The sequence below is a fragment of the Lygodium microphyllum genome, chromosome 20 (assembly GCF_053477565.2).
Source record: "Lygodium microphyllum isolate KBCC chromosome 20, Lygodium_microphyllum_v1.1.10, whole genome shotgun sequence".
Classification (NCBI taxonomy): Eukaryota; Viridiplantae; Streptophyta; class Polypodiopsida; order Schizaeales; family Lygodiaceae; genus Lygodium; species Lygodium microphyllum.
In genome coordinates this window covers 66,026,678-66,051,495 of record NC_141154.1, presented here as the reverse complement: position 1 = coordinate 66,051,495, position 24,818 = coordinate 66,026,678, and the positions used below count along the sequence as shown (strand labels likewise).

The following is a 24,818-nucleotide window of genomic DNA, read 5'->3' as shown; positions in this document are numbered from 1 at the left end:
CGTTGGTCTTTTGCCTCTACCTAACGACCGTCTACAGCACCTTACGCTTTGATACCAGTTTATAGGAATCGATTAGGCATGAAGATCGAGGCACATAGTCATTACGCACAGTGAGAGAGACAAAGAGAGTGCGAGCGAGCAGAGTAGAGTGAACACGTTTTTCGGCACAATGATGATTGTGTGGAATAGCATTTATTTTTTATTTATCTTAAGGTATCTATGGTCACATGACCTATGTTCAAGAATTACTATTATGGCATATTTCTTCCATGGTTTTAGCTAGCTTGGTCCTCATTGAACTGGCTACTACATGGTTGCATATTGTTCACTCCACGCTTGTTGTGCCTTTGGCTACACTTATGATTGCTGGGAGTTTCTTTGGTTGGACAAAAGGCCTAATGTAAATATTCTCATTTAATGAGAACGTTCTTCATGAAAAAGAGATGGAGATAGAGAGGTGTGTGTGAGAGAAAGAGTGGCAAGAGAGAGAGAGAGAAGGGAATGTCTGTTAGTAGTAATGTTTGTTACGCCTTGTCATCTCCTTCCTATGAGCCAATCTAAGTTAGACGAGGACTTTAGGAGCTCTGACCTATCTGTGACTTGTTTTGATGTAGGAGGTAGCTCATTCTAGAGCACTCAGTTTATTGCATTTTAATGCATTTTCTCCTCTAGACGAGGTTTTATGTCCATTTCTTGGGCAGTTTCTGTATGCATCAGTTTGCCTCACCTGCTAGACAGTGTCTACTATTTTTGGGGTTTTTCTAAGCATTTCTAGCATTTTACTAACATTAAATGCTGGTCGGCCATTTTGGCCCCAGATTTCAAGTCAACCAAATTTGGGGGTATTTGGCTATTTATAGTCTCCCCCACTCAGTTGATAGATCATCTTTCTTCTTCCTTGGCAAGTGCACACTCTTTGACTCCTCCATCTCTAGTGCTATTGTCATCATCAACTTGGTCTCGTGCACTAACACACACTATTGGCTGCATGTAGGGATTGATCAGTCCTCCTATATTTAGCATTCTTTCCTTGTTCAGTGCAAATTTATTTCTTCTTCTTGCAATCTCTCTATGTTCTCTTGTCTCTGTGTTCACGTTCCTCCTTCCATTGTGCACTCACCTGGTATCAAAGACTAAGAGGGACACAGAGCTAATTTCTTGCAGAGGAAACCACGCCAGATTGCCAATCGGCCTTGCTACATCAGCATTTTGCTGAAAACGCAGCTTACTACTTGGAAAGCTGAGGCGTCAATTTTCCTTGTCATCATCAACCTAACCTAGTGCCCTCACTAACCTTGTGGGCTGTATGTAGGTACTAATCAATCCTCCTGTGTTCAGCATTCTTTCCTTGTTCAGTGCAGATTTCTTTCTTCTTTTCTTGCAATCTCTCTGTGTTCCTTTGTCTGTGTCCGTGTTCCTCCTTCCATTGCAGACTCACCTAGTATCAGAGCCTAAGAGAGAGACAAAGCTGATTTCTCGCAAAGGAGAACACCCCAACCAACCAGCCTTGCCACATCAGCATTTTGTTGAAAACGCAACTTATTGCTTGAAGGGCCGAGGCGTCAGTTTTTCTTGTGTCAAGTATCCATTTTGCTGCCCACTCCCTCTCCTACTAGAGGCAATATGCTCTCTTAGTCACGCTACACTCTTCTACTACAAACACAGTGTTCCTTGGTCAAGCGACAACTCGCCTCAACAAATGCAAACAATCCTTGTGCAGGCAACACTCTCTCTCCCCCAAGCAGAGACCCTCTACATCGACTTCCTTGTGATCCTATAGCCATTTCCTCCTCTTTCAGGGCTGTCTACAGTCAAAACGCAAATTTCTTGTGGGTGTCTTGCACAATTTTGAAGATGCCTTACAACTAGTTTTGTGGCTTTGATGATACAAATGAGGAGCCTTCTCAACACTCCACCGAACAACGTTGAGATTATCGCAATGACTATCATGTGGATCGTGAAGAACGGAGGTCACCTAGCCTGTTTGTTTAGGAACCCTCTCCTCCCCAATCTCTCCATGTTTCTCAAAAGGCCCATTCTCCTGGCCTCAAAATCCTCTCTATGGCACCCTCCATATTGGTGTCCATACTCCCTTTTTTGCCTAAAGAAGACCGGCTTGATGGTTCAAACGACTCACTTTGGTCCTTTAAGTGAAGTGTATCCTTGATACCTTCGATCTTTGGAAGTTTGTTATCCACCCTATTTCGCATCCAATGGAGGATCTCACCATTGCATCATCGCATGGGAGGAGCTTGCCCCGCTTGTTTTGGAGCATAACGAGCTAAAGAGGGAGCCAATGGATCCACCTCCACTAAAGCTTTTGTTGCAAGTTCCGGAAGGGGGAAGAAGAAAGGGAAGTTAAAGACTAAGCCACACAAGAGTTCTTCAGGCTTTGACTCCAACTTGGAGAAGCCTAAACGCCTATATTATGGGAAGGGGACACATCCAGAGAAGAAATGTTGAAAGAAGTACCCTCACCTTCATCCGGGAGCAAAGGATAGAGCTAACACATCTGCGCCTTCTTTCTCTACTCAAGAAGTTACCCATGAGTCAATGTTCCTTCATATTGTTGACTTGGAGGAGACTTCTTCAATGAGTCAATGTTCCTTCATAAACGTATACAACCAACCAACATAATACATCGACAATGATAGCTTGCTACACCTAGGGGTGCAAGAGAAAAGGGGGGGGATAGAGTAGTAGGGGAGTAGGCAATCATGTGCACCACCAGCTGTGCACAAATGCAGCCTACATCAACTACAAACCTGCACACTATCCAACAAACCATATACGCACAAGTAGGCAGATGTACATATAGCCACACAATGCTATAGAAAGATGCACCCTTAACAAGCTTGTATACAGACAAACACAACACAAACAAGGCAAGCTTCCAAACGTGAAATGTAGCAGACTTGCAGTGATAACCTACAGTGTAACACTTGCTAGGCAGCATACTTATGACGCAGAAACATATATATATATATATATATATATATAGAGAGAGAGAGAGAGAGAGAGTGTGTGTGTGTGTGTGTGTGATGCCTTACAATTTGGTATCCTTCTCATCTTTCAAAAGAGACTAATTCCTTCCAAGCAAAAGTGTTGGCCACTTCCAGGATGCTTGATTGGCCAGATAAAGATTTGCATTAAGACAAATTTACTCAGGTGGCTTGATTGGGGTTGTTGACAGTGAGTGATGTTGTCATTATTTGGCATCACATACACCAATACTTTTGGGTGCCTAGAGGCTATGGCCACATATGGTTCACCTTGCAAGGGCACCATAACTCCATTGCCTGCTCTTTAGCCTGCTTCCCCTTGGTAGGATTGAATGTTTGTGAAACCTGATGACTTTTGAAAAGGGTTGGCTAATCGGATCTACCATAAGTTAGTAGAGGATGAGAGATGGGTTACTGAGAAAGCCAATTAAGTTTGGCGTGCTTGGGATAGCAAAGTGAAGTGGCGGGCCAAATTTCGTCAATTGTGGAGGTCCAAGATTCCTTATCAAGGGAAAGTATTTTTATGGAGATTGCTTATCCAAGGTCTTTCTACTAGGGATGTGCTACATGCCCGCAAGATCTCACATGGTAGATGTATCTTTTGTACTACATGTGATGAGATGCCAAATCATCTCTTGATCTCCTACCCTCTAGCAAGACAGATGTGGAGCTTTGTTTCCGTGTGTGGACCTCGATGACTTGACAACAGACGACTGCCCATTCTTGGGTCCTAGGCAAGATGCTTTCTTTGTCCACTTTGCAATCAAATGCTCCCTGTCTCTTTCATTTTCTTAGATGGACCACTCGCATATTCCGCACACCCATAATACCTTCATTTTTGATTCAGCCTCAGGTATTCATGGTCATGTGGCCCGTGTTCAAGGATTATTGTTATGGTAGATATCTTCCATGGTTTGGCGAACTTGGTCCTTCCTAATGTGGCTGCTCCTCGGCTAGATATTGTTTGATCTACTCCTATTCTGCCACTGCCATGATGTCTATGTGCTAGGTTTTGGTAGCCCTTTGGTTTCACTTGTGAATTGTTAAGATTTTATGGCTGGCAAAAAGGTTTGATGTAAACACTTATTAAATCAATGATTTTTCATGAAAAAAAAGAGAGAGATTGATTGTTGCAAGACAAAGCATAAAACAGACCTTCAGCTTTCTTGGTCACTGTAGCTGAGATTAACGTGTCCTTCATCAACCAAGCAGTGGCAAGCATGGGACCAGGCTTTGAAGACAAGGAGGGAATGGTACATCACACTGATTTGTAGCTAGTTGTTAAATGGGGCCAGCATGCTGACCATGTAGGGCTCTAATGGCTCTTTGTGTCACCACTCAATCAAACAATTCTTAGAATATGGACGGGAGAATTTATTGGAACGGATGCACCAAAAGGTCATGACTAGGATGGCTTTGCATCAGTGGTCCTTAAACAAGATATTTAGCCTTAAATATGACAGTTGATTCTGGATATACCTTCCATTCGGCACAGCATAGTGAGACAAGGAGTTGGCTAGATTGGATCTATGTTATATAAGATAATGTTTTTTTGCCAGAGCTTTTGAAAATGAAAGTTTTGCAGCAATACATTCTATCAGATCACTTTTCCCTACAGTTTGTCATGCTCAAACAGCCAATTAGTACCTCTATGCCATTTATGGACAGGCTATCCTTGCACTTCAATTCCTCCTTTTTGAGTGTAGTTGTCAAGTATGAAAGGTACAATACTGTAGAGTATGATAAAATATGACACTAAATGGCACCTTAAGATGTTATACAGTACGATACGATATTAGTACAAAACCAACAAAAAAAGCCACCTAGAGTATTTTGGAGTAAATATGATAAAATAGATGTTTAAAGTCTATATGGCTCATGCACAATCTGTACTACAACTTACAAGTGTGAAGTACATAGATGGGAGTGTACACACACACACACACACACATCTAGATAAAGACAGAGAGAGAGATGAAATAATATCAAATGATATATCAACATTTGCAAAAGGACCAAAATGAATTGAGAGAAAGAGGCTTGAGAGAAAATCATTGGGCAACATTTGAGTAGGATCCTTGGTAATGGAGACAAGGTCCAAGGCATATGTAATAACCCCATTCCAGAGATGAAAGAAAGACCCCCTTGAACATCATCATAGACATACGTTGGGCCTCCACATCCACAACATTCTCTATCATTTACCTTCATGGAATAAAGCCGTATTGTGTGGGATGCAAGCCCATATGAAGTACAACTTCCAAACATTCTACAATCATTTTGGTGACGATTCCATAGGCCACAAGCATCAACTTACTTGGGTACCACTTAGCCAAAGTTACATAAAATTACTTTTTTAGGAAACATTTTCACCAAACCCTGTTTCCAAGAAGGTAATATTTGCCTTGAAACACACACACATCCATCTATGTGTGTCTATATTTGGTATGTAACATATATGCATCCAACCTATAAAAACAAAGGTCCAAAATGAAGAATATTTGATTGCATTAAACCCTATGCTTGTTCATTCCAAACTTAATCTAGAAGAAGGGGAGTGTCCGAAGAAATATGGGTGTGGAAGAAAGATGTATCTCCTCAAATATGCAGACCAGATTAATCTATCAAAGACATTTTTGGTTTGAGATCACACATCTCCCTAATAATAAACCTTACCTTGCTTTGCCTATCCATCTCATAAATTCCACCCGAATTTGGTCTGAAACTTGTTTATATGTTTTCACCAGTAGTGGAGATAATGGATATGGTAATATGGAAACAAAGGAGACAAGTTCTTCCATAAAATTCAGCTTTACACAGAAACTCCAAAACCATTTACAACGTAACTTTGAAAAGCAGTTCCACTAATGCATCGAACCAAGCTGTTCCAGTATTATAAACAGAAAGTACAGCAGTGCACCATGAGATACTCCAAAACTTGGCGATGGAATGATTCTTCCTCGATTGGTATTGTCCAGGTACCTGCAAGCCAGGGGAAAAAAATGAAAAAGCATGGATACCTCCTTAAATACAAATAGAAAAGTCAGTAAAATTAGAAACAGAAATATGTGAATTACAGTCAGCAACCAAAAACATAGGCATGAGTTAGTAGGCCATACTGATGCACCAAGTTCAAACACGTGTGTCATTTTCTCTAGAGAGACAAACACCACAAAAGCTGAGAAGAATTCAAACACCCACATATTCTTACGACTAGAAGCCTACATCAATCTGTGGATTTATATTCTCCAAACTCTGAATTTGGAAGTTTCTCATTTTGCTAAGTGCATCAATATACAGTCACCTCAATCCAAACAATCACATGCAAGTGTATTTAGGAAATCAAATTGTGGCACAAAAAAGCCTCATCTGATTTCATCACTGCAGAGGTAGAACAGCTAGGGGATCACTGACTGTTCTCGAGTTATTCTGTCGTGTCTTGAAGAGAAGAACATTTAATAGTGATTTGATTATGGTGCACATGATACAGGTGTAATTGAAGATAGGGGAGAGACTTTTGCAATAGCCTTATATATGCCATATAATCTCACTCACGAATGGCAGCCTTAATAGCATAACATGTTCCACAACCCTTAAGAGCATTCAGGCATACAGAGAGATGAAAAAAGAAGAAAAAAATGTTGAATCCCATTGGAAAATGTGAAAAGCAATAAAAACCATGTAGTATCCACAAGTGATAAATGTTTCAAAAGGAAGAACACAAGCATATTAAGCCTTTTAACAAGCCCCAATAAAAAATGATAAGATTGAAAAAGATGAATGAATAACAATAAGATATGGTCATGAGAGCATGCCAAAAGAATTAACATAGTGAGAAGAGAAGATAAAGACAAAATTTGAATTAGAGAGAATGAAGATAAATCCCAAGTTCAATTATGAAATATGAAACCTTGAATATCTTTCGCGTTGAAGGATGATGCATCCTTCCCAACTTGGATTTATCTTTGGAATCAAATATTTCTTCCACGTTGACGGATGATGGAAGGGGTATGTTGCATCCCTGAATGTCTCGATGGGTGCCAATAGCATTGGTCACAATGGTCATTAAACTGAACTTGTGCAAATGCACTAAGGGCACTTTAGAGATCTCGCAGTCGACCCTCTTTAGAGGTCTCAAGGCCCTATAGTACAAGTCATTGAGTGATCACCACTCTTGGACTCATAGTCAATTGGTTGGTGTCTATATACTAGAATAGTGTGGGCCAGTGATATGGGATGCTAGTTCTTGGGATGGTTGTGACCCAATTCGCCACTAGCTCCCAAGCTCAGGGGTGAGCTGTTCAGCTCAATGGCTGGGAGGTGAGTCTAATGTCCATTCCTTCTATGCCATTTGCCATGGGTGCTATTTGTGTCATGCCTCATCTGCAAGTTGAATTGTAGGGGGACGTTTTAGAGTAGCCAAGATCTAGTATAATATCTTACAGAAACAGAAAACCTGGTTCTTAAATATATGAAACCGCATCAGTTTAATTGAAATGGAAAAATAGAAATTAAAAAGAATAATTTACACAACCATTAAAAATTGGCAAGATCTTTGCATGCCCTTAAGAAAGAAAAGGGGATTCAAAAGGACTCGGCTCAATTTGAAGTTGTCTAGATAAGGTTATGCAAACGAGTAGACCCTTAGTGGAACACATCGCCTAGTACTAACCTTTTGTCATAGATAGAGCATAGGCAAAGTGTTGAGCTAAAAATGAATTCTAAACTAATTAGCTCTTTAAAACAACCTCAAAATATGTAAATCACCTAAAGTTTCATTAAACAGTGTGTGATCCTATAGAGTGTCTGTGTCCCATAAGCCAAACCCTAATTTGGGAGAATCCACTCATCTATGTCTCCCTCAACTGGTGCCTACCCTGCTGCTGCCCCTGGTTCCTGCATTTACTGCTGCAGCAGGCCATCACAACGTCCAGCAGGCTAGGGAACCATCACAGTCAGCCTGGAGTTTGTGTATCATCATTTCCATTGTCAAATTATCAATTTCTGCAAAAATAATTCACAGACTATTGATTATTCCCCTTTATATTCAGTAGACAGACAGACTATTGATTTTAAAGGAAGGACAGAACCTCCATTTCGTATTGGCCATGATATCGGAGAAACCAACACAGAGCACAAACCTACATTCTATTCTCCGCCTACTCCAGTGTCATGTACACATGCTTTTACTTCTATATCACTTGTTGTTTCTACTTCCATGCAAGATATTGTAGTAATCGAGGAGGAAATCTTTGGACTATTCATTCAAATTTAAGTCTTGAAGAGCATCAGTATTTGTGTGTAAACACAAGAAAGGAGCATATAAGAAAAAAGCAGACAATCCCCTTCTTTCAATTTTTGTTCAAGTTTTCTTTCTCATAAGCAGCCAAATTTTCATGTATCATCATTTCCATCATCAAATTTTCAATTTCTGCAAAAATAATGCATCTCCATATACATCCATTCCTTCAACTCCACAATTTGCAATCTCACCTATCCCACCCTTCTCTTCCTCTAGATCCACATCTACCTTTACACCATTTATCACATCACCATTCATCATTCCAACTACCCAACCACACACCACACTCGGAGTATCTTCAAACATAGTCACATCCTATCCTTTTAAGTCCTTTACTTTTGCACAACCCGATGGTGGAGATAAACCAGTGGTGGGGGTTTATCCCCAAACCAAGCCATCTCTCCATATACATTAGCCAAGTATGCGTTTTCAGATAATATTCATCTTAATAAGTCCAACTTTACCACTTTGTCCAATCTTATGCAGCATATCTTGGATTTTCCATGGCTTATGGGAATTTGTTCAAGAGTAAGAACCATAGTCTGACCCTTGCTTCTTCTCATATGAGGTAGTTCACTCTTAGAATAGCAAAAGTGCCATAGCTATACTTGTCACGAGGACGTGAAATTTTAATGCTTTGCTTAGAATTTGACTAAAAGTTAGTCAAATGTGCTAATGTGACTTACACATTTGAGATGCAAGTTAATTATTTCAAAATCAAGAACCCACAATCCTGAAGTATTAGTAAGTGCCAAAAGGCAAAGTTGCAAAAAATTATGTTTGACAGAACCTAAGTGGTGCCCGATGTTAGATTTGGACCTAGACCAATTTATTGGTCTCTATTGTCAATGGTAACATTAGAGACTATGCATTAATTAATTATTGGTCAATTGCATTATTTTACTGAACAATAGAACAATTATTAATTTAATTTTCAGAATTAATATTTTCAAAATTAATTTAATAAGTTGGATAACGCTGAAAATGGGATTAAAAGGTTGCCACTTGGCAACACTTGCTCATGCAAGTGGGAAAAGACGTTCTTTTGAGCTAATGGAAGTCTATTCCAGCCATTGTGGGAGAGAAGGAGATGTTTCTTATGTGATTTCAGCCACCAAGGACCATTCCTACAATAGGTGACAACAATTTGGAGCCCTCCAAGAGCAAGTGACAGCAGTCCAAGGTCCTTCTAGTATAGGTGATAGCATATAGAAGAGGCAGCCTTTATGGTGGTCCTAAACTAGGTGATAGCTTCTATGGCTATTTGAGTAGAGCAGTAATACTTTTTGAACATTTCTCACGATAAAACTTTGAAATTTCTCTCTACAACATTCTCTCTCATTCCCAAGCCATTTGAGTTCTCAAAGATGGAGATATTGGAAAATCTCTACTGTAAAACCTAATTTACAGCACAAAGTAGGATTTGACAGCACTTCGAGATGCATGCTCAAAATTGAGGGCCTAGGACTTGAATTCAAGTAGCTAAAATTGAGGAGTTCCATGGAGATTCAAGAGGCCAGCCAACCAATATCAGATTTTGGGCTAAATTTGTCTTTCAAGGTGCAAGGTGAAGGCCAATCCCCGAGCAAACCAAGGGGCAAATTGGTTTGGAGGCTTGCTAGTCTGTTTTGAAAGCAAGAGGCATTTGGATTAGCGAAAGAAATCAAAGGATCTCAATTGCACTCCATTCATTTGCAATAAAAGTTAAAGAAATACCGCAAGAGGTGCCAGTTTTGGAGCCAACATGCTATCTATTGTCCAAGATTAAAGTGGTAACCTTTGCATTTTTAGTTTAGGTGAATTTTACGCTTGTCGTACTTACTCTTAAATCAAGTCATTAACACCCTCTCCGAGGAGGGATGCTGGTTTCAATAGTTGAGTTGATGCAAGGTATGACGCTTGAATTTCGCTCCCAACTCCAGCACTTTGACATTGCATTTAAGCATTGGGTATATCTAGTCAACCGCTACACAGTTCACAATTATACCCGACATATCAACCTTAGCCATGAGCTCCAAGATTTCAAAATCACTCAAAGGGATGTTTTGACTGTCAAGTTGTCTGAATATAAAAAATTGTTCACTTAATTCGCCACAACTAGCCTACCCAACTCAAACAATGATCAAGTCACTTTGTTCATGACCAAGTCGCTAAACAAAAACTTCAATTTTATCCAACAAGTCATCTCACAACCCCAATTACCCATCTTCCATGAGTTTGAATGTCAACTTTTCCGTTTCGCAAGGCTTGATCAATTTCATAAGAAACCCCAATTTTCATAGTCAAAGGGGGACCTTCATTTCCCAAAAGGTAAAGCAAGGTGGTGATAAAAACAACACAAAGATTGAGTTGGATAGTGAGAAGCAAAGTAACTTCCCACCCCCCCCCCCCCCAAATCAAGACCAGGTTGGCAAAATATCCCCGAAAAGAATAGGTACTCTCAATATTACTAATAGACAAGTCATTTTAACAATGAATGTCAATCAAAGGCCAAGGGTAGTCTGCCCAAGACTCAAGCCTAGTTTCCACCTAGGACCTCCAGCACATCAAGTGAGGGTGTTTCTACCCCATCTCCACAACCGAGAGGGTGTCAAAAGACAATGTACCAACGAGACAATACGTTTTGCAGGGAGGAACACGGAGTGAACTCGGCAAACATGGAGAAGAGAAGAGAAGAGAGAAGAAACTCTGATGAATGGAATGATGAAGTTCTAAATCATGGAGTGAATGTGATACAAGGGAACAAGGGTGCCGTAGCATAAGGAAGATGATGAAGACAGCCACGAACCATGAACGGCAATGTCCTCCTGAAGAGGTGTGAGGGCAGTGGAGAGACTGGAGAGAAGAGGCGATGGACTAAATGAATCAGCCATAAAGAATGAGTGAGAGAGTGGCCTATAAATAGGCAAGAGACTGTCTAGGGTGGCACCCGGAGGAAGAGCGCCGACAGTCTAGGGTGGTGTTCCACTGTGAGCGCTAAATCCCTTTTTGAGACTGTCCACTATGAAACCCTAAACGCAAAATGTGAAACCCTAAACGCAAAATGCAGAACGCAAAACTGCGGGTGAAGGGTTTCTCAACACCCCTTCTCAAGCCCAAAAAGAGAAACAATAGAAGAGTGAGCTGGAGATGGAATGCTACATGCTAAAGAATGCTCATGCACCAGGTGCCACTTGGATAGTCTCCCTCATGGGAAAATTGTTCACTTGCCCAAGCGCCCTAGTACAAAGATAATGATAACATGCAATGCATAGGACGAATGTTGGACTTTGTGTGGTGTCGAGAACCATAAGGATACGCCTATACTCAATCTTGGGAGTTGGCTCCGTGCTAACGAAGTGACCAAGGCAAGAAGAAGAGGAGGAAGAAGATGTAGAGGATCCCTAAGATCCAAGATTTCCACGTAAAAGGTAACCTGCAGTAAAGAACAGTAAACAGAGTGAACTGGAGAACCTAAAACTCAACCTCAAGAGAGAAGCCACTAGCTCCATGAATTCATGTAAGAAGGAATACGAAGGCCTAGTCAACCAGGTCGCGCTTGAACCTCCAAGGCCCCGATCTAGGTAGATCCTCGATTTCCTGAGTATCAATAGGTGAGAAGGCACCCCATCCAAGGGTAGAAAAAAAAGGTAAAAGGCCTCCGCCAGGGTGTGCAAAGGATCGAGCAGTGGGTGGGGTGAAATTGGAGGAATAGGAGCCCCCTCTGAAGTCGCAGAAGATGCCACCTCAAAGGGCAAAGAAAGATCATTCCCCTCTAAAATCCCCCTCTTAGGTAGACAGGGAATCCAAAAACTCATGGATCACGGACTCCGAAATGTCTGCGGATGAAGGAAGTGCCGTCGGTCGTGCCAAAGAAGGTATCTAGGGTAATGAAGAACTCCCAGAGGTGGCCTCTCGAACCTAAGTAAGCAAGGGTGAAGGGTGGGGCTCAGGGTGGGCAACAGTCGTTGCTTCTCAATGGAGCAGACTGGGAAGTCGAAGGAGTCGAGTAGCCACTCTCTCTCGAAGGAGCGAACTGAGACAGTATCAAACAATCACTATCTCTCGATTGGAGAGGACTGCAAAACCGCGGGCCATGGTAGCCACTGTACCCGAATATAGGTGGGAGAAAACTGCCGCTGGCATTGCAACGATCTCCAGGAGGTCCTAGCGCTAAACGATCCTCCATGTGCTCGAAAAGACTTAGTGCACATCGGATGCGTCTTATTGCATTGAGCACAGTACTTTGATAGTCGATGCAAAACAATCTCTATAGCCCAAAAAAGAGAGGTGGCACAAGAAGTGCCGGGTGGGAGACACAGATACTCCAAGGGGGGTGGGAAACAAAGGTCGAAGTCTACAAGCATCGGTGGTGTGTCCGATGATGCCATAATAGGAGCACCCAGTGGATTGGTCATCTGTTGGTAAAGAATCCATAGATATTAGTGTGCCTTGCTAAAGAAGAAAGAGGACAGCCACGAACCATGAATTGCAATGTCCGCCTCAAGGGGTGTGAGAATAGTACAAAGCACAAACTGCAATGTCTATCTCAAGGGGTGGGGAGGGTAGTGGAAGGGCTCAAAGTGAAATGTCAGTGGAAGGAGGATGCTACCAACAATAAGAGGTTGCAACCAATAGAAAAATGCAAGGTACATCAATATGGTGGAGCTATCGGGTTGTAGAGAATAGCCACCAGTAGATTGGCTGAGCCGCCAGGTTGCAAAGAACACCAGCCAGCAATCTAACTGAGCCGCTAGTAGTCTAGCTAAGCCACCAACAGCAGGGAGGAGCCGCTAGTAACAGTAGAGAATAGCCGCTAGCAACAGAGAGTAGGTGCTAGAATACCACTAGGTGTAACAGAAGAGCTGCCAGTAATAAATGCAACAAAGGGAAAGTGGAGGCAGCAGTAAAAGCCCTGAACACAGGCTGGAAAACAACGAACGCAGAAGGAAGCAACCACCAATTAGGGTGTTGATGCAGCGGAAGAAGAAGAGAAGTGGATGCCGAACCCGGCACTGATCTTTGCCTTCATTGGAGTGGAGGATCTTTGCTACTATTTGAGCAAATCCAACTCTAATACCATGTCAAAAGACAACGCACGATCCAACTCTAATACCATGTCAAAAGACGACGCACCAGCGAGATAGTAGGGTTTGCGGGGAGGAACACGGAGTGAGCTCGGCAAACACTAAGAAGAGAAGAGAAGAGAGAATAAACTCTGATGAATGGAATAATGAAGATCTGAATCATGAAGCGAATGTGACACGAGGGAGTAAGCGTGCCGTAGCACAAGGAAGATGATGAAGACAGCCATGAACCACAACCGCAATGTCCTCCTAAAGGGGTATGAGGGCAGTGGAGAGGCTAGAGAAAAGAGGTGACGCACTAAATGAATCAACCGTAAAGAATAAGTGACAGAGGCAGTCTGTAAATAGGCAAGAGATTGTCTAGGGTGGCACCCAGCAGGAGGGCGCCGGCTGTCTAGGGCAGTGCCCCACAGTGGGCACCCAACCCCTTTTTGGGATTGTCCATTGTGAAACCCCAAACACAAAATGCAGAACGCAAAACTACGGATAAAGGGTTTCTCAACAGAGGGGGTCATCCTACCCCTAGCAAGGTAGATCTATTGTACACATGCCGGCAAGCCCGTCTCCTGCTATGCTCAATGGGTTATCTAATTGGTTCGCCGATACACTACTACGGATCTTGGTCCTCATGCACTCCTTATCTCCCTTGAGGATCGACTTATTGAGTCTCCTTTTTCTAAGGAGCCCTCTCCATGGAGTGCACAGCCAAAAGCCATTGAGCCCACTTTCCCTACATATACTCCGGTCTAGTGGATCATAGAGCCTTCCTCCAATTCGGATATTGATGACATTGACCAAAGTCCTAGCACACTTCCCACCTATGTATCATTTGATTCTTGAAAGGCACACTCTAGCTTGTATTCTCTCTTTCACTTCACATTTCTACTCTTATTTTCCTATAACTCTAGCATGCCTACCTTTTGGTAGTGGAAAAATCCCAAAACTCAACACACCACACTCACAAGTATCTTCATTAACATTAAGGTATATGTGTTTAATGGTCTTATGTGGTCTCTTTTTGCTTACAACTTGTCTTTTCAAGTTGACACTGATCCCTACATGGTCTATCGTTTTATCAAAGCAAAGACTTGGATCCTTTGACACTCCTTAGTATGCGCCATAGAGTCTCCCCATCCCAAGGGCAAGTTCTTGCCTTCCTTGAGGCGACCTTGGAGGCCATTCATTTCACACATTTCCAACTGGGCATGCATCTCACTCTTTTTCTTTGGGTGCTTCTTTTCCCCATCGACATCAACAACTTGGGAAAAGAGTAGATGCTTATTTCTCCTTCCATCATTTGAAGGTGAGAGGGACAATATTCTTCTATTGGTGCTTAAAGGATCTTGGTTACTCACATCACAGTTTGCATCAACAATTTGCATCTTGATGATCATGGTTGTAAAAGGATGCTTGGGCAATTACACAATCCCCCTACCAAGGCACTCTCCAAGTGACACTATTCTATCGCATTTTTCTTGAGCATGACATTTTGCATTGTCCTTTGCATTACCCCATGCATTTGCATTTTGTTCCTATAAACATGCATCCGTCCATATTTATCCCTTTTCAATCAAAAGTGGTGAACTTTAGATCCATCATATTCACGCGACTGTTATAGTAGTCTCACAGGGAAGTCTCTATGCAACATCCCACACATATCCTCCATACTATCTTCTTTACCGACAACCACGGGTGGATAGAAGCGCTTTCTACTTTGTGATGTATTAGATCTAACCATCCCTTTTCTTTTTTCCCTTGGCACAAATACTTGATAGGATCAAAATAAACCCAAAAGTAAAAACCACAAAAAAAAAAAAACAAAGAAACAGACACAAAAAAAAAAAAAAAAAACTCGAAGTCGTTCAATCACCTTTGTAGGTCCTAGTAGGCCATTGGACACCTGACAAGCACCCTTTCTCCAATGCCTTCACTTCTTTGGGGTAACCCTTTGGGCTCCCAAGTTAAGATAAACATTATCTCTATAGTATTGATAGACCATAGGGCAGCCAACATACATTCTTTGTTTGTCACCCTAGCTGCTTTGGGGTGGGAGGCCTTCCCTTCCTAGTTTCAATTTTTGGCATGACGAGGCTCAGGGAGTATTGAGCTACAAAACGCATTATATACTAATTAGTTCTTTATTACAGCCCCAAAATACGCTTATTGCCAAAGTTTTATTAAATTATCAAATCCTCAAAGAGAGTGTGTTTCCCCCATAAGCCAAACCTTAAGTTGGGAGGATACACTCATCTATAAATAGGAGATAGCTAGTCCACTCAGCCTAATCTCATTTTTCAGGTCTTCCTATTGTTGCCACCTACTTCTCCACTACTGTACCCACCCTCCTCGACAAATGTCTTGATTTGTGGTGATCATCAGAATTCATTTGCACCTACGGCAATCAGCCCATAGCCTTCTAGGCCTTGCATTTGATGCTCGCAGCAGAATTAAGCTTGTTTTCTCCTTCATAAAATCATCGCCATCGGCATTCTCTCTAGATGCTTGTGTTTGCTGCAGCCTGACCTTGTATGGTCTGCCTTTGCAGCATCTTATTGATGCGAGCCCTATCAAGAGCATTCAAACAGCTGGATTTGCTGTCTACAATAGTTGCCTATTTCTCAACTTGCTGCCCGCTCTTCCATGCTGCCATTACATGTTCAGCCTGACCTAAACTCTCCAAATCTGTGTTTGCAACTACTGCAGCTCACATTCGGAGGTTGCTTGCTGCATTTCAGGATCAGTACAAAGTACAACACACTCTCTAGCTTGTAAAGAAAATTACTCATCTACAAAATAAAACACAACTACGACAAAGCACAAATTGACAAAGGAAACAATTAGGGTTAGAGTAACTCAAAGACAATGAATACTGAAGAAGATAATGAATAATTATATTAACGATGCTCAATGCAACAACCACACTATGCAAAGGTGAAATACTAGCCCCCAAACTCCCATGTCTCAAGGACCAGGGTAGAGAGTATGAGTTGGAGAGTGTGTCGTACTCTAATAGATTTTGAAACGTAGCAAATAACCTCCGGAGCTGTCAAGCAGCAGCAAACACAACTCAAGAGAGGCCAAGCAAATCAATGTCTAACAAAGCAATCAGGGACAAAGTCAGCAAAATGATGATGTGGCAGCTGGGTGACAGGCTGGAACAGCAAAACGCGTATCTAGTTGAGTTGTGAAAGTGCTGGTACAGCAAATGCAAGGTCTACTGATGATGTCAACAACTAGCGACAGCAATGAGAGGATAAATGCAGGCTGGAACACAATCTGCAGCAGTAAACACAACTATTCTGGTGATGACAGTAGGCTGGAAACAATTGCCAACAGCAACAAGGGGCTGGACAGCACGTGTCTAATGATGGATAAAAGTGGGCAGCAACTTGAACTGACATATCCTCTCTGAACGAGGTGTGGACAACAGAGAGAAGGCACTTGCGAACTGCAAAACGGAGATTGTGGCTGACTGGTGGGCAGTTTGTCTATTTATAGATGGATGGATCCTCCCAAACTAGGGTTTTGTTTATGGGACACAAACACTTTGTAGGATCGTGTTCCTTTTTACTAATAGTTTTGTAAATTTGAGTTTTGGGGATGTAATTAAGAGCTAAATAAGTTTAGGATGCATTTTTAGCTCAACACCTCCTCTTTTGCCCAAAGCTAGAGCAAAGGACTATCACGATAGCTCATGCCCAATTTTCCTTTTACCCTAGAGTGTGCCACCCAAAGCAACCAAGGCATAGAGCAAAGGGCACTTTTCAATTACCCAATGACCTACCAAGACTACAGAGGGGATGGTTATTTTACCAAGAGAGCCCAAGCGATCACCCTAGATAGGCCAAGGCATCAAAAAAAGGGTGCTCTAGTGGCCTACCAAGACCTAAAAAGGCAAATGGAATCGCAATGGACTTTGCTTTTTCGTTTTTCTTTCCAAGTGCTTTGAATTATAGTTTTCGTCCTATTGAGTAATTTCTACCCCAAAGGGAGAATAAAAGGGATGGTTAAACCCAACACATCACAAAATGGATCACCTAGGGGTGTAGATGATGAAGGAAAGTACAAGTGTTGTGGCAAGAAACACAAGTAATACTCTCTTAGAGGACTACCATGTGAACGGCCACAACTACGGTGGATCTAGAGCCAAACCCTCTCTAACTAAAAAGGGATAAATGCGCAGAGATGCATGTTTACAAGAATAGAATGCTAATGCATGGGGTAATGCCAAGGGCAATACAAATTGTCATACTCATGCAAAACGCTATGCAATGATGCCTGGCAAGGGAATTGTTCATTGATCGCAAGCATCCTTTTTATAATCACAAGCATCCTTCTTATAATCACAATCATCCTAATGATACGGATAATGATACAAAGTATAAAAAATGTATTTGAAGTAATCAAAAACCTATAGACACCAAGAGTAGTCACTGCCGCCTCTCACTATCAGATGGTGGAAGGAGAATCACCCCCCCCCCCCTCACCCCAAGAGGTCGATGTCGATGGGAAAAAGGTGAAGTATCCAACAAAGAAGAGTGAACCACATGTCCAGCTGAAAACTTCTAAAAATAAATGGCCTCTAGGGAAACGTCAAGGAAGGCAAGGACTCGACCTCGCCTTAAGAGGAAAAGACTCCCTATTGGTCTAGAGTGTAGATCCCTATCAAGGAAGTGCAACCAAGGAGTGTCAACCCATCCAAGTCTCCACTCTAATCAATTGGGAGGTCCTGTAAGGGTTAGTGCCAACCTGTAGAATACAAATTAGGAGCCAAAAATACCATATAAGGCCTTAAAACATGTGTACCTCAACTTCAATGAGAGTTGCTTGTAAATGCAATGGGATGGGTTTTGAGATGGCCCCACTACCAAAACATAGGCACATAAAAGAGATAAAATCTACCAATATCTCAAGGGGCGATACCACTTGAACTCTATTTTCAAGTTGTATTTTGCATGATCCTCTTTTGTGAAGGATAGCTAGGATTTATGTATTTTCTCCTACACAACTCTCTCTCCTTCTCCTACCATTTTAAAGAACCTAAATACAAAATATTTTGGTGAGATTATTTTATCAATGAAAAAAATCCCCTATTAACACAAAAAATTTGGCCTTTAAATCCTATTGGGTGCTAGTTTTTGGGTTTGGAAAATCCTATTTGTGTTTGGTGAATTGATTATGATTTTCACTTTGTACCTTTTGTACCTATTCCTTTTGATTTATGCCTAAAGAGTGTCTCCCCAATGCAATACTTCCCAAGATTGCAAAGCATGACTTGTGGATATAGTGATTTTAAAGTATGTGGGTTTTTAGCTATGATATGCTTGTGCACTTATTTGCATACACGATGATATGATACACAACTACTTCTACATCAACCAATTGTTAAAGTAATGGTCATATTCAAATGTTGCATAATGATCCATATCATGTGGATGCATGCCACCATGTGTAATATAGATCATGAAATTGGTTAGGAAATCTTTTTTTTTTTTTTTGCAAGTAGAATGTGGGTGATTATATTACTCAAAAAGCTGATTACAACTAAGTGCTCCTGCTCAACAGACTAGCTGGGATTGAAGCAGAGTCACCAGTACATCATGTATACAAGCCTCTCAAGGCGGTCTAGGGGGGATGGGGGCAAGAAGCCATGGGGTGGGGGGGGGGGGGGGGGGGGGGGGGGGGGGGGGTGGGGCGGGCGGGCGATTATCGCAAAATGGGACTGCCTGCCTGCATCGCAAAGAATAGGCCCTGGCCGCCCTAGGTATGCATGAAGTGACCACGGAGCTCCTGACTCGCCCTGCACCTGATCCCATAGGCCATGGAGGGAATGGATGATGGAGGTCCATAGCTCTGCTAAGGTCGCAAGTGCTGAAAGTCTCTCTCCGCCGAAAGCCACCTGGCATTGCGCCTTCAAAATATGCCATCCAGTAAGACTCCCTATGATCTCCCATATCTCCGAGCAGTCTGCTGTGGGCTCCAGTACCTGGTGGATGGGTAAAGCCTCCAGACCGACCACTGCGCATGACCCTACCTCGATCATGAATATCATGTCTTGTATCCCAGCCTCATACAAAAGGTGACGGCCCTGGCTGAGTGCCTGCCAACAGAAAGCTCCCCATGAGATACACCCAAGGCTAGGCGCTATACATCGAAGGATAAGGCATGCTCCTCTCCACACGAGCTGCGCCTCCTCACAAGACCAAAGGCACTGCTTTGGGATTTCCAAAGGCTGCTATGTGCAACGCTTACAACCTCCCTCCTTCTGCATCTGGGTAAGCCATCTTCCCACCGCCAAGCCTCCATGTGCCACCATCCATAAAAAATACGACACCCTCTTTGGCCTCCAGCTATCCCATAGGCAACGCCAGAAGGTCCGTCGGAAGGGCTGCGTGATGCAAACCTCTGCCTAGTGCTTGCTGCGTGATGGCGCCCAGTCCATATCCTCCTGCATCAGTACATGTCTGCCAATCCTGGCAGTATACTCTAGGAACCTGGGTGGCTTTTTGGCGACCGCAGAGGCCGGCCATAACCACTCCCCTGGATCCCACTCCAGCTCATCAAGTGGTCTATCCTCCCAGATCCAAAGGCGCCACTCCTTGAGCTCCTTCCAGAAAACATAGGGGTCCAACCGCCAAGTCTTCCCCTGAAGACCCACCACCCAAATCCTCCTCCACGAAAGGGTGGCAATCCCCTTATCCTGGTGCCCTTTGTCAAGGGCCAGACGTCCCCCCTCCTGAACGGCGAAGAAGGTCCCTTGGGGGGCGCCACCCACTCTACCTGCCACCTGAAGAATGATGCCTACTAGAGAGAACCTAGCTGCCCATACCTCCCCAGCCTCTATCGGCTCTCGTATCCCGAGGGCAAGCCACTCCGGAGGTATTGTTGCGTCTATCTCTCTTCTCCTCAACTCCACTCCTCTCGTGCAACCTGATACTCGCTGCAGCACCTCCTCATCCGCCATCCTGTACACCTCCCGCCATGTCCTGATGGAACGAGCCGGGCCGACCTCCCACCCAAGCCTCCCACCCAGCCCACTAGATGTGCGGGCGCTCACTTATCTGTGCCCCTTCCCTATCTTTGACCTGGAGATTCCGATCACCAGCTGACGGTCTATTTCCTCCTAGCAACCTGGATGGCTCTGGATTAGGGCCTTACGAAGGCCCTGCCACACGTGGAGTAGGCTCCGTAGGAAACGTGATCTGGGGGGGATGATCTGGGGTGAAGTGAAGATCCATCTCAGGGACGGCCTCCACTCACCACCAAGCCTCGGTTTACAGTCCTGAAGGCCCTCCTGCAGTAAGACCTTTCAGGTCTGCCCACTTGGTGTGAGACTGCGGACAACTAGCTTGCCCAAGAGGGCCATACTCTGATATTCTGGGCTAAAGTGAAGATCCATCTCAGGGACAGCCTCCACTCACCACCAAGCCTCAGTTTACAGTCCTAAAGGCCCTCCTGCAGTAAGACCTTTCAGGTCTGCACACTTGGTGTGAGACTGCGGACAACTAGCTTGCCCAAGAGAGCCATACTCTGATATTCTGGGTCTATGATCCCAAGCCCTCCCTCTGATCGATGTTGTATGATGGTCGCCCACGCCACCTTGGCCCTGGAGTCCCTGGAGCCATCAGACCCAGACCAAAGGAAATTCCGCACTAGGCGGCGAAGCTGCCCTACGCACGATGAGGAAAAGCACCAACACAAGGCGATGTACCAAGCCGTCGCTAGGAGGACCTGGTTTTTAACCACCAGGGCTCGACCGGCTAGTGAGAGGCGAACCGTACTCCAATAGGTCAGTTTCCTCCGAATAGTATCTAGGATAGGAAGAAACTGTTGGGCAGGAGTGATGTTGAGTCCCACCTGGAACCCTAGGTATCAGACGGTCTGCCCTCTACTCACCACTCTAAATTCCAAGTGGACGCCCACTCCGTGCTGGAGTCCAGGTCTATGAGGAAACCAACCGACTTTCGCCAGTTGATTTTCGCACCCACTGCAACGCAGAACACATCAAGAGCCAGCCTCATTCTCTCCAGTATCACCTCATCGTCCTCTATGTAGAGACCTGTGTCATCTGCGTACTCTGAGTCTAATAACTCAGTCTCCTCTCTCACTGGAAGTCAAAGGCCACGTAGTCCGCTCACAAGTGACCTGAGGAAGTGAGACATCGCCTCTGTGAAAAGTAGAAACAGGTATTGGGCCAAGGGACAGCCCTATCGGACCGATCTCTCCAGCCGAAACTCCTCCCCTCACCTTCTGCCTATGAGAACCCAGCTGGTGGCTGATCTGTACACGCCGGAGACCCCGCGAATCCAAGCGTGGGGGAATCCCAACTTCACCATGGTGCCCTCTAGGAAATCCTAGTCCACCCTGTCATAAGCTTTCTCGAAATCCAAAAGTAGTACTACAAATCTCTGCCCACTCTGCTAAGCCCACTCTGTCACCTCAAAGAATGTAAATACATTGTCTACGATACTCCTATCCTGGACAAAGCCTGTCTATGTGTCATGAATGATATCTGGAAGCCTGTCTATGTGTATCTAGAGCGGATGTTGGGGGGTCAAGTGTCAGGAGAACCGGGCAGTGATCGGATAACGTGGTGCCTGCCAACTGTTCAATCTAGCCTACACGAGAGCCTCCCCACTCTCCTACATAAAACTTGTCCAACCGCTCCAGCAAGGCTCCACCTAGCCACCTGTATCCCCGAGAGAAGTCCGACGACCTCTCCCTCCTGTGGAAGGCAGGGTCTTTCCATGCATCACGTGCTCCGACTGCAAGCAAAAAGACCTCCCATGCCTCCTACTCCTCCCCAGCCATGCCCTGGTAGTTTCTTCATCTGCCCTGCTAGTCCTCCAAAGCCTCCAAGTTGTTGAAGTCTCCTCCAACAATCTAGGAGTCCACATCTGGGAGTCCAACTGCAATCTCCACCCAGAACCTGCTGCGTGCCCTAACATCCGTAGGGACATAGACATTGAGGACTCCAATACAAGAGTCCCCAATATCTAATCCGATCCATAGAACCCTTCTTGCCACTATCGTCCCGTGGTCTCATACACAAGTGGTGAGACTCGCACCAATAGAGGTGCATACGCCCCCGCTCCTGCCGCAGGCACCTATGGTATGCTCCCAATAAGTATGAGAGCTGCCCGAAAGTACCTTCCCAACCTGCTAAGCCATGGCGAGGGTGAGCTTGTGCTCCTGCAGAAGCTAGATGTCGATCCGTCCTGCAAGGGCAGGCTGCAACTCCTGCCGAACAATCAGCTTCTTGGAGCCACGTGCCCCACTGTAGTGGAGACTGTTCACATTCCAGGATGCAAGATGTAAGCTCATGGGAAAACCTGTGACTGACCGAAAAGGCATCTGTTCGGTGTGGATGTTGTAGATGAGGAAGAGAGACTGTGAGGCACTCAACTGCGCTTTGCCCCACTGGTCTGAATGGTGAACTCCAGTCCCCCATGGTGGCCCTCGGCCCCACCATAGGGGTGATAGATGCTCCAAGTGGTACTATCAATGCATCTATCAGCCATGCTGAAAAACGCGACTCTGTACACTGGTAGAAGCGGGCCGCCTGTGCCGAGGGCCACTCGATCACGTCCCTTGGTGCTCTCCACTGTGGGGTGGGGGGGGGGGGGGGGGCTCGAAAGATAATGCTCAAGTGCGGAACGTCGGCGCCAGCCCACCAGTTAATGTCCATCATGCAACCTTGCCATTGTTGTGCAAGCAACTCTAATCCTTCATCTCCCATCCACTGGGAGATGTGATCCACCACCTGACTCTTCAAGTCCTCCTCAATCCGTGTAATCGTCCACTCCTCTGAGTAAGATGACCGAAGAAAAAAGGTATAGTTTGGTCCATCCGGTAGTGCTAGTAGGTGGACCTTGCCCCTCCTTGACTTATGAACCACGAAGATCCCCACCTCTAGAGGTAGTGGAAACTCTCCACGCTCCACAACTCGCAGGTAGGACCACGAGCCACTGCGGAAGAACTCTTGTGGCAGCAGTTATGCCTGTCTCGAGAAAGTGTGGCGGGTGGCAGGGACAGATGAGCTAGTGGCTGTGTGGGCGGGGGGAGACTGCTGGCGTGCAGAGGAGGTAGGTGTGTGTGGCTCATCGCCTCCTGTGGGAGAAGGGGGGCCGGGTGTGGGGGGGCTCACCTGACCGGGGTGCGGATCAGGGGGGGTGATGGGGGTGAAGAAGATCGAGATATGGGGGGGGGGGGGGGGGCATGTTTTTTAACTGCACACATATCATAGGAATGGATCCGCCAATATTCATAGCATTAACCTTGTGTACTTGAGGCTAGAATAGCCTGATTTGGTTCTCCTTAGCATCTTCGTACTCAGCGCCACTACTAAATCCAAAGCTTTAAAGTATTGAAAAGTTTACAGAGTTTCAAGATTTTCATATGAAAAAAACGTTTTTGAAATATTTCATATGTTTCCAATCTTGTAAAGCAATGTTTAATGCAACTATGTATTGTGTAGAGTGTGGCTAGCTCTCTACTTCACTAAAGTCACCTTGTTGTTCAATCACTAAACCATTTGCTTGGAGTTGGTTTGTAGCTTTAAACCCCAACCTTAGCCTTGACCAAGCTTCTTGAGATCCAAAAGAACAACAGCCATCCCTTAAACCATTCAATTGAGCCCACTCTATATCCTCAAATAACATAAAGATGTACAAGATACCGCTATTGTGGACAAACTATCAAAGTGTAGCAAATGATGCCTTGAAAGAAGAGCCTTAAGAGTGCTAAGTGTGCCCTTATAGGCTACTAACAAGACATATCATTTAGATATATTATATTGGTCCTTGAAAGATACCAAGGCTTTGGCATAAAACCTTGAAGTAAGGGTCTAAATGATTCGCTCAAGCAATTGATGACGCTCTTAGCCTTACAACAAAAGTTGATTTGAGCTTCACTCAAGGCTTGACATTTGGCTTTGCATAGATCATTACATCATTGCACAACGCTATCGTTTCTTGCTTCAGCATGCTTAGTACCTTTGCTAAAGATGCTCATCTGGCTTGTACATACAATGCCTTTGTTTTGCTTAATCAATGCTTTTGGCATTGCTTGTCTCCATGTGTGTGTGTGTGTGTGTGTGTGCGTGTGTGTGTGTGTGCTTTTTGGAAAGCTTCCTTCTTATGTCCCCAAGTTGTGCTTTGACACCTAACACTTAACAATTGGTCCACACTTTAAGAAGTATAACCATCCAAGTTTGAAAGTTATGGCTTCCTTTTTTACCACCTCTTGATGAAGGATAGCTAGCTTCTCCCATAGTGAGGCTTTAGGCTTAATGCCTTCCAAGAACATTGCTTTGCTCAAGGTGCCACTACAAGTATAGGGTTGGCATGAAATTTTTGACGCTGCGATTATACTCTGTATACGACCCAAGCTTCAAAATGAGCTATGGATTGCTGGAGATAATTGTCTGTGGGCTAAGCTAGAAACAGA

General features: G+C 44.1%; 1 protein-coding gene across 3 annotated transcripts in view; it reads right to left on the bottom strand.

The window, feature by feature from the left end:
- The window catches only part of LOC148018975 (Transducin/WD40 repeat-like superfamily protein), a 186,797-nt gene that overhangs the window by 51,332 nt on the left and 110,647 nt on the right, over positions 1-24,818 (bottom strand). For all 3 annotated transcript variants that reach the window (XM_087701481.1, XM_087701482.1, XM_087701483.1), the window contains one exon: positions 5,923-5,984. In XM_087701481.1, coding sequence (XP_087557607.1) covers positions 5,923-5,984 — 62 coding nt within the window. The remainder of the gene's footprint in view (positions 1-5,922; positions 5,985-24,818) is intronic.